Genomic DNA, 9,213 nt, shown 5'->3' with positions numbered 1-9,213 from the left:
CCGCATAATAAACAGTCCCGTAAAGATTGCCGAAGTTGCTAGCATACCTTTCTACCACCACACAATTCGCACCAATCATCATGTTAATGTATGTTTACAAATACTTTTCAACATGTTTTTCATTTCTGAAACGGAGGTTGAGTTGGTTTTAAAAACAATAGATTATCAATAAGCACACGAAACTATGATTTGTTCGCTATTCATTCTATTACATTATGAAGAATAACAGTTATTCTGAACCAATAGCTTGGTGCCTGTCTTGGTTAAAATTTCAATTTAATTCTTACTACAATCAGAAAAAATTGGAGGCATATTATTAGATACATAAATTAACAATTTTCATAAACATTTATCCTATTTAGCAGGAAACCAACCGATTAAATCCATTAATACTGGTTGGCATAGCGTACTAATTAGTACGAAAATTGTTTTTCTAATGTGACACATATTTACTACGTAAAGAATAATCAACCACAACGCGCTAATTGTCTTTTGATTCCCTTATCTGAAATTTTGTCTCGGAATAGGTGCAAAGGAAGGAGTACAGGGTTTGCCTGGGTTTAACTTTTCGTTTTTTACGATATCTGAGGCAATTTAAATTACAAAATAATTCCTCATTTTAGGATGTCTTATCTAAATATAAAACATTGACAAATTTTTCATTCATTTTAGGCAATGCATCTAATTATACGATTGTATCAATGTACAAAGTTCCCTGGGATTTCTATATTTAGTCTCAGGGATGGGTGAGAGTTGGCCATTTGTGTAATATGGGGACAAATTTACTCACTATAACAGGATTCCTGTTACAGGAATACGAAGTTTTGATTCAAACAGTGTTCTACATACCATTGTAGATACATCCATGCAACCTACATAAATATGTAAATTAAAAGATTCGATTTGACATGGGAAGACTGTACGTGCAATTTGAAGCAATTATTCGAATTAATAATACCAATTGCTTTCTGGAAAATAGCGAAAATAAATTAGGATTAATTGTTGATTCTGATAAAATGAAATGCAACGAGAAGACTATCACCCGCTAGTAATGATTTTCGAAGTCAAATCGGGATGAGGTTTTGAAAGAACCTTTACAGGCGATTGAGTCCAACGACCTTATCGGCAAAGGTAAGATAAATCAACTATAACTCTTGTGGTTGTTCCGCCCTTAAATGTGTATCCACCTTGCTTCCCATTTTGATTAAAATGGATCCAAAAATGACTACTTGCTTCTTTAATTAAAGGTTTGCCCGTTGACATTGCTAGGGAAATATTTTCTCGTAATTCCTCCAAGCATTCTGAATTTAGAACTCATTTGTTACAATATGAAAAATGTGCAACCTTTATCACCCCGTACAGCTTCTACAGCCCTTGTTCCTTCACATGAACACGGTAACTCAAGAAATAAAGGATTTGAAGATATAATTACATGTGATACTCCAAAAAATCCCCACTATGTATCCATCCTCATAACCAAATTAATATCCTCCTAATAATTAACTATAACTCACTGGCATAACTTGTGCAGTGATCCAATTATGACGGTTTAATTGAAACTACCCACTTATCTTTACAACGATAAATCAACGATAAAGTATTTCAGACTTTTCACCGTTGGCAAAAAATTTAATAGAAAAAAAGGCCAGATATTTGTTGTACAGAAGTCTGACATCCGTTTAAGTATGCGGAAGTCAATACGAAGTCATCACCGTGGTGTGAATGGGAGCAAGTTGGCTGGAGAAATGAAATCTCTGTTTTTTACCGCAAAGGGTACAAGTTGAAGCCAAGAATTATTTTCAGAGTGTCCTAGAGACAAACGTTAATAACCTGAACCCTGGACCCTCCGAAAATCGCCATTGGACCTTTCAACAAGAATCTGCTCATGCGCAAGGTGCAAAATTGTCCAAAACTGGCTTCAGACGAATTTTCATGACTTTTTTTCATCCGTAGAACGGTGCTCAGTATCTGCAGACCTTAATCCCCTAAATTATGACTGGTGGTCAAAATTATAGGTACAAGTATGCTCTAAATTTCACCCAAGTGTGGAAGGGCTGAGGTCGCACTTACTGAAGATCTGGCGCTTTTCCCTGGAAATCCGTGCGTGCCGCGATCGAGCAGTTTTCGCCACGACTTATGTCTTGTGTACAAGCCCGTGGAGGAAATTGTGAAAACGAAGTTATGATTTCTAAACAAGATTAATACCTTGTTCATCCACAAAAATTTCTATCAGATAGCTCTAATACTTTGGGCTTTATCACCGGAAATGCATTCACGGGAACTTATGGTCGGACTATGTACGTGTAAACAAGCTTCTTTCACATAAAAATTTTGGTGTAACAATAAAAATTCACATAAAATTCAGGTTCACATTTCACATAAAAATTCAACATTTCCCACCGCTAAATACATACATCGTATGCATATGTATGTATTTAATTTAATAAAGATTAAGTGTATAGTTTTGTGGCGTGCACGGAGCAGTTAAATAATTCGTTGAAAATACTGTACATATATAGGTCGATTCAAAATGGTAACTGCATGCATTTGCAATTCGTAACGTGAACAAACACGAAAGTCTGCACATAGGAATTTCCAAAATTGGAATTGGTTTTCGAACCCGGATATAAATTTATAAATCATTAAATACATAAATCCTGAGATATGTAGGAGATTTTAACGTATAAAATTTTTTGGAATACATTTTACCATGTAAAAGTATCCACCTCCTAGTAAAAAGTAATTATCTAAGAGAATTATATAAATTATAGAAGTATTTACTTTAAACCACTTGCTCTGTGAATAAATACATTTTCCAATTGATTAAAAGTCTTTTGTGCAAAAATTTAATTCATAGATTCCTTGAATTTCTGTGATTTTATGTAGCCACCACATACACAAAGCAAGTGTTGCAGCAGCTGTGGTTACAATAAGTTTCGCCACGTATAACAAATATTAATTTATCACTGGAACCTTGAAATTTATGGTGGCGTGATAAATTTGGATAGGTTCCCATTAACCTGGACAGTTTCTATTAGTTCGGTTAGTAACGGAAAATTTAGTGGAGATTTACGGGAGTAAAAATGGTTACATTTTTAATGTTCATCTTAATATTGGGGTTGACACAAAAAGGTGTATCACAAACTACAGGTAAAAATATATAGATTTACATTATTAAGTTCGAATTATTAGTTTTGAGGTTTTCAGTGTCATATTTGAAAATAAACCATATTACCCTTCGTGAACAATTTGTCAACGTCAGCGAACTGAAAAATTAATTAAATAACTGACTATCAACACAGGAATTTTGAACGGAAATGAGTACTATGCAGCCAAAGTGGGTACAAACGACTACGTTTTTTTCAAGGTAGCAGCTGGATGTAATGTGACTCCATGTCAGACTTGGTGTTCAGCTCTGGGTATTGCTAACTCGGAATGCTCGAATGATTTACAAACATGTGCATGTTATGCGCCTGGTGCGCCGTGTTGCGGTGGCGGTGGTGGATCGGCAACAACTACGACGACAACAACATTGGCACCAGTAACTATCCCGCCGGTTGTGACAACACTGATTGCTACGACGTTACCCACAACGACAATTGGTTCAATTACTGGACTGCCTTCTTTTACCACGACTGTAGCAACAACTACAACAACGGCAGCCCCGGCAACAACTACAACAACGGCAGCCTCAGCAACAACTACAACAACGGCAGCCCCGGCAACAACTACAACAACGGCAGCCTCAGCAACAACTACAACAACGGCAGCTCCTGCGTCAACTACAACAACGGCAACACCTGCGACAACGACAACAACGGCAGCACCTACGACAACGACAACGACGGCAGCTCCTGCGACTACCGCGACAACGGCAGCCCCTACGACTACCACGACAACAGCCGCCCCTGTAACTACGACAACGACGGCAGCCCCTACGACTACCACGACAACGGCAACCCCTGCGACTACCACGACAACAGCCGCCCCTGCAACTACGACAACGACGGCAGCCCCTACGACTACCACGACAACGGCAACCCCGATAACAACTACAATAACGGCAGCCCCCGCAACAACTACAACAACGGCAGCTCCTGCGACTACAACGACAACGGCAGCTCCTGCGACCACAACGACAACGGCAGCCCCTGCAACAACTACAACAACGGCAGCCCCTGCGACAACTACAACAACGACAGCCCCAGCGACAACAACAACGGCAGCACCTGCGACAACGACAACGGCAGCTCCTACGACAACTACAACAACGGCAGCCCCAGCGACAACGACAACAACCACGGTCCCAACGACAACTACGACGGTTCGAACGACACCCGTAACTATCCCAACAACTGTGCGTACCACGAGAAAGTATTGGTAATGCTAAAGCAACTAGTAGCTATTGGCTGGTCAAATTGACATAAATATTTCAAAATATAAACGGAAAAGTACCCTGCCTTCACCAGACGTATAAGTATATGTATGTACTTACATACAAACTATCTAATAAAAAACTTGACACTGCATCCAACGTTTCGAAATTTTAGATTTATTTCTTAACACAAGTCATTAGTCAACCTTCTTAACTCTCATCGCCCTTCCGATACGTACACATGTATATCGTCCTCATAGCCACCTTCATGATATCGCCGCTGTAACCAGTTTACAGTACAATACAATTATTTGTAGCCATTTCATACTTGTACAACTGCTTCATAAATATTTACTTTACTCAATTCATAAAATAATTACTGCGTTTCTTACATTATGAATCGAATCACCCAAAATGGCTCATTTAATCTCTGTCGTATTGTCAAGCATTACGTATAAAAAAGATATGCTCCGATCCAGAAAATGCTGCAAAAGAGATTGACATGTCGTTCAAAAAATTTGCAAAGCGGAGTTATTCTTCGTGTACACTGGAGAGCAGATGTCATCGCCCAAGAGAAAGTTTGCCGTTTGATTTCTCATAACTTTTTGAAAATAACAGATTTTCCAGAATTTTTTTCTGCGTTTTGTAGACAATTTAATATCCAATAACTAAGTATCAAAGAGTCTTCTTAAAAGTTTATAGTTTTCATCACAAGTGAGTAGATTAGATAAAAAGTAAAAACGGCAGGTGCAAAAGTGATCGCCAAAACGAATAAAACATTTAATATTTCTACAATTTTAAGTTTTAAATGAAAGCATTAACACTTAGTACGTTGTTGGACCTCTATTTGAAAATATGACAGCCTATCAGCGACGTTACATGGACGCAACCAATGTCTGAGGGATATCAGGGTCGACGTCACTCAAGGGGGCTTAGATTTCTGCTTTCACGTCAGCTATGCTCGAAATTGAGCGTTTTCGGATGTCTAAATATATGTGCTCCCCACCTCTGCTCAGAAGGATTGAGATTCAGTCTTTCCTGATGCGATTCGAGAACATTAATCTTGTTGGTCACAAGAATTCACAGGTGGACTTGGCCGTCCGTTTATGTTCGCGCTCCTGCTGAAAGGTGTAGCACCCTGCAAAGGGAAGTTTTGCTGCTGATTGTTAAACATTTCTCTTTAGTAGGTTGTGGTACAAAATTTGGTGCTTGGTAGAATTGATGAATTCGTGCGTACCAGCCCCCGCGAAGCTGAACACCCAGATATCATGACGCGTCCTCCGCCATAATTTAAGATGGTGTTGAGATTTTTTAGTTTGACAGATTCTCCGACTTCTCTCCATACTCAAACCCTTCCATCCGACCATAAAACACTAAATTTACTCTAAACACACAGGAGAGTGATTCGCAAAAATTTTAATCTTTATTTGTGTGTTGCCTTGCAAATTTTAATATTTTCTATTGGTGCGTTTTTGATATGTAGGCTTCCTCCTGGCTCTATAATTTTTTTGAGCACTGAGTTTCGATATTCCCCAGCTTGCCCAACCACTTGATACTTTTCTAACATCATTTTCTACTTCACCAGAAATTTTGGGAGACGAAAGTTTTGGATTATTGGTCACTTTTCGAGCAAATATTTTCTACTCGCCTGTGATGAAACTTGGTGGACGTCCTGCTCGTCGCCTATTTTCAATTGATCCCGTTAATTTGTAACGTGAAATCATGTCACGGACAGTTGACGAGATTTTTTTGACCAACTCAGCAATTTCTTGTTGCGTCTTCCCCCCATTTTCGTAGTGATGAATGACCAAATCTTGAATAGCGATTGTTGTTTCATTATTGGGCATTTTCTTCTGGGATATATTTTTTTAATTGAAGTGGAATTATTTTATATATACATCAATAGTAGGTGTACTTAAAAATTAAAAAAGTTGTTATCCTACTTTAGTAATTTTAAAAGTGCTATCATTTTAATTGTTTGTGGCGATGACTTTTGCACCGGTGCTCATTTCTTAACTTCACGCTATGGGTCCGTACGGAGTGAAAAAAAATCTTACAACAAATTTTCTTTGGTGAATGTTTGTGTACTAATTTGTCTTCAAAATGAGATAACGACCTTTCAAAAATTCCCCGTACTTACTGAGAAACTATGATTTAAATTGTGCTTGTGGTTTTGGGCGTTCACATTTGCTCTCCAGTGTATGTATGAAAATGAATTCATGGAAAGAACAACAATAAACTAACACGTACCCCATGTTTCAAGACATTTGTATGTATCGTAACTTGTGTCGTTGAGTTGTAATAAATGCAAATGATGTGCACGTTTATATCTATATACATACGTATTACTAAATACGTGTGCAATAAATATTATGCTTGCTAAAGGTCTATATATTGTTGCTTAGAAAATTTATTCAATTAGGTTGATGAAAATTCAATTATGTTGATGAAAAGTTGTTGACATCATTGGGGTCGCTGGGTAACCGGGTTTTATGAGGTTTATTTCCAGACAAGATAATTTGTTTATAAGCGACAAGAAATGGAGAAAATACTCGGCCGAGTCCGAGAAGTAAAAATACACATAAAGTCAGGGTTCGGAAAAACCCAGGGTTTTATTCTAAAATTATAAAACCCATGGGTTTTAATGGGTTTTACCATGTTAATTGGGTTTTATTTGGGTTTTAATGGGTTTTATTGGGTTTTATTGGGTTTAAATGGGTTTTATTGGGTTTTAATAGTTTTAAGTAATAATTTAACAAAAATTATTCGGAATTTGTATCTATTCGGAAATTATTTTTGTTTTACAACACTTGAAATCTGTGATGCTAAAGAATGGAGTCAATTGTTGCTTTGTTCCGAATTTTCATATATTATGATAGTAATGAAATAAACTGCTTTAGAATGAATTGAGATAACGTCTTCTAACGTATAGGAGATGTATTTAACTTTTAGAATATAGTTTTAAGGTAAAACTCGATTAAAACCCAATAAAACCCATTAAAACCCAATTAAAACCCACTTAACATGGTAAAACCCAGTGGGTTTTATTCATTTACAACCCATTAAAACCCATTAAAACCCAATAAAACCCAACCCATTCAAACCCAGGTCGGAATACCCTGCATAGAGTAGGGCGAGTTATCGGCCTGGCCGGGTATTGGGTACATCCTCGGAGAAGAACTAATTATACATATGCATGTTCTTCGAAAATACATATTTATTTAAAGCTCATTGTATAAAAATATTCAGTATTCTACTCGCTTTAATGATTACTGCCCAAAATCCTCGCATTCGGAAAAACGTGCAAAAATCGCTCGCATAGCCTAGCTAATTGGTTCGTTCGTGTATACCACCAAAGATTTATGCACACTTTTCGCACCGATTTTACAGCTGAACATGCTCCACCTTCTGGCTGAATAAATGCATCCACAGTGGAAACATCGTAGCTGTGCACACACAAAATCTCCAAGACTGGGAAGCACAGTTTATAATCAATCCGTCCAAAGCTTCCTGACACTGGACCACGTTCAAATTCAAATCCAACTTTTTTAGTCTTCCTGTTATAAATTGTGAAGCTTTTCATGACCGGAAATGCTGGGAGTTTCCAACCCATTTCTTCATCGGCGGAACCCAAACTCTAGAAAATTTTTCTAGAGTGGGCGAATGTTTCTTTAACAGATCGTACAGGATGGTTGGCAGCTCGTCACCGAGCTAAAAGTGGTCAAAAATTGACTTTACATTTCTGACGCAGGGAAACGCTTCGAGATTTGTGGGTGGTAGCGTTGGTTTGTATGAAGAGATCTTTAGATGTGCATTAAATCCCAGCTTTTCTACAATTCCTTCGTCCCACCTCCACCCCTGGCGACGTCGATTATCATTATTTCCAGAATCAAGTCGAATTTCGATAAGTGTCCTCGCCTCTAGAATGGGGGTAGCTTCATACTTCCACGATTTACAGACTAATCGACATTTTTTAATGGTACTTATCCCAAGGAATTTGTAAAGGTACGGAATTACCTACAAATTTCAATCAGTAATATGTAAAGAATTTTCAAACTGTGATCCACAAATTTGAGTTTTGTATTTAGAAAATAATCCCGAAATAATTTTACGTCTGGAATAAGAGTATGCCCAGAATATGGACTGAATGTTGGGTCGTGTTCACCATCTGAGAAAAATTTGGACTCCTAAAATTAATATGCGATTATTATAAAAGTACAAAAAAAATATCCGTTTTTTAATAACTTACTTTAGATTCCTCATTCCACGACATGACAAAGGTAAAGGCAGCCGACAACGGGATGGGTTGCGATAATTTTGCAGATTTTTAAACATTTAATACTGAAATTAGATTTCTTTGCCGTTGACAATTTTGAGCAAATAAAATTCCCTATAGAATCAGGCGGAGAGCAGTCAGAAAAACCAAATGATGAAAGAGTGAACATGTGTTGGAGCTTTCCACGACGACCACCAGCACTTTGTTCCTCGTTTGCATGTAAATTTTTCTTCTGCATTCTGTAAATATATAACTGTAAATGAAGTAAAAATTTTCATCCTGTAAAAGTCGTATAAAAGTTAAAACCTAAAGTTCGAGTAAAATAAACCGTAGTACAGTCAGGAGCATAACTTTAAGGCCACCTATTTTTTCGTCGCCATTTGTACATGGGTTATCGGCAAACCACCAAATTTGACTAAAACGTGTATACTAGTATGCTATCCAACTGAGATAAGCCATGGTGCTCAAATCTGCTGTCCATCAGTTTTACACCAAAAAATAAGAAATACAGGTGGAGCAAAACTTTAAGGCCACCTAAGAAATTTTATAAATAAAAATCGAT

General features: G+C 37.5%; 1 protein-coding gene across 1 annotated transcript; it reads left to right on the top strand.

Annotated features, from left to right (window-relative positions):
* Window positions 1-2,269: 2,269 nt before the first annotated feature.
* LOC110859496 (cell wall protein DAN4) lies at window positions 2,270-4,529 on the top strand. Its single transcript, XM_022108453.2, has 2 exons — window positions 2,270-3,150; window positions 3,303-4,529. The coding sequence occupies exons 1-2, from the start codon at window positions 3,084-3,086 to the stop codon at window positions 4,382-4,384; spliced, it is 1,149 nt and encodes a 382-aa protein (XP_021964145.1). The 5' UTR covers window positions 2,270-3,083; the 3' UTR covers window positions 4,385-4,529.
* Window positions 4,530-9,213: the final 4,684 nt, after the last annotated feature.

This window comes from Folsomia candida, unplaced genomic scaffold (assembly GCF_002217175.1).
Source record: "Folsomia candida strain VU population unplaced genomic scaffold, ASM221717v1 Fcan01_Sc026, whole genome shotgun sequence".
NCBI lineage: Eukaryota > Metazoa > Arthropoda > Collembola > Entomobryomorpha > Isotomidae > Folsomia > Folsomia candida.
This window is presented reverse-complemented; position numbering and strand designations above follow the sequence as displayed.

What these genes read in the sequence shown, in the direction of transcription:
- LOC110859496 (XM_022108453.2), top strand. Translation starts at nt 3,084, where the DNA reads ATGGTTACATTTTTAATGTTCATCTTAATATTGGGGTTGACACAAAAA. An exon ending in AGGTGTATCACAAACTACAG is followed by an intron (nt 3,151 to 3,302) that starts GTAAAAATATAT and finishes CTATCAACACAG; the next exon opens with GAATTTTGAACGGAAATGAG.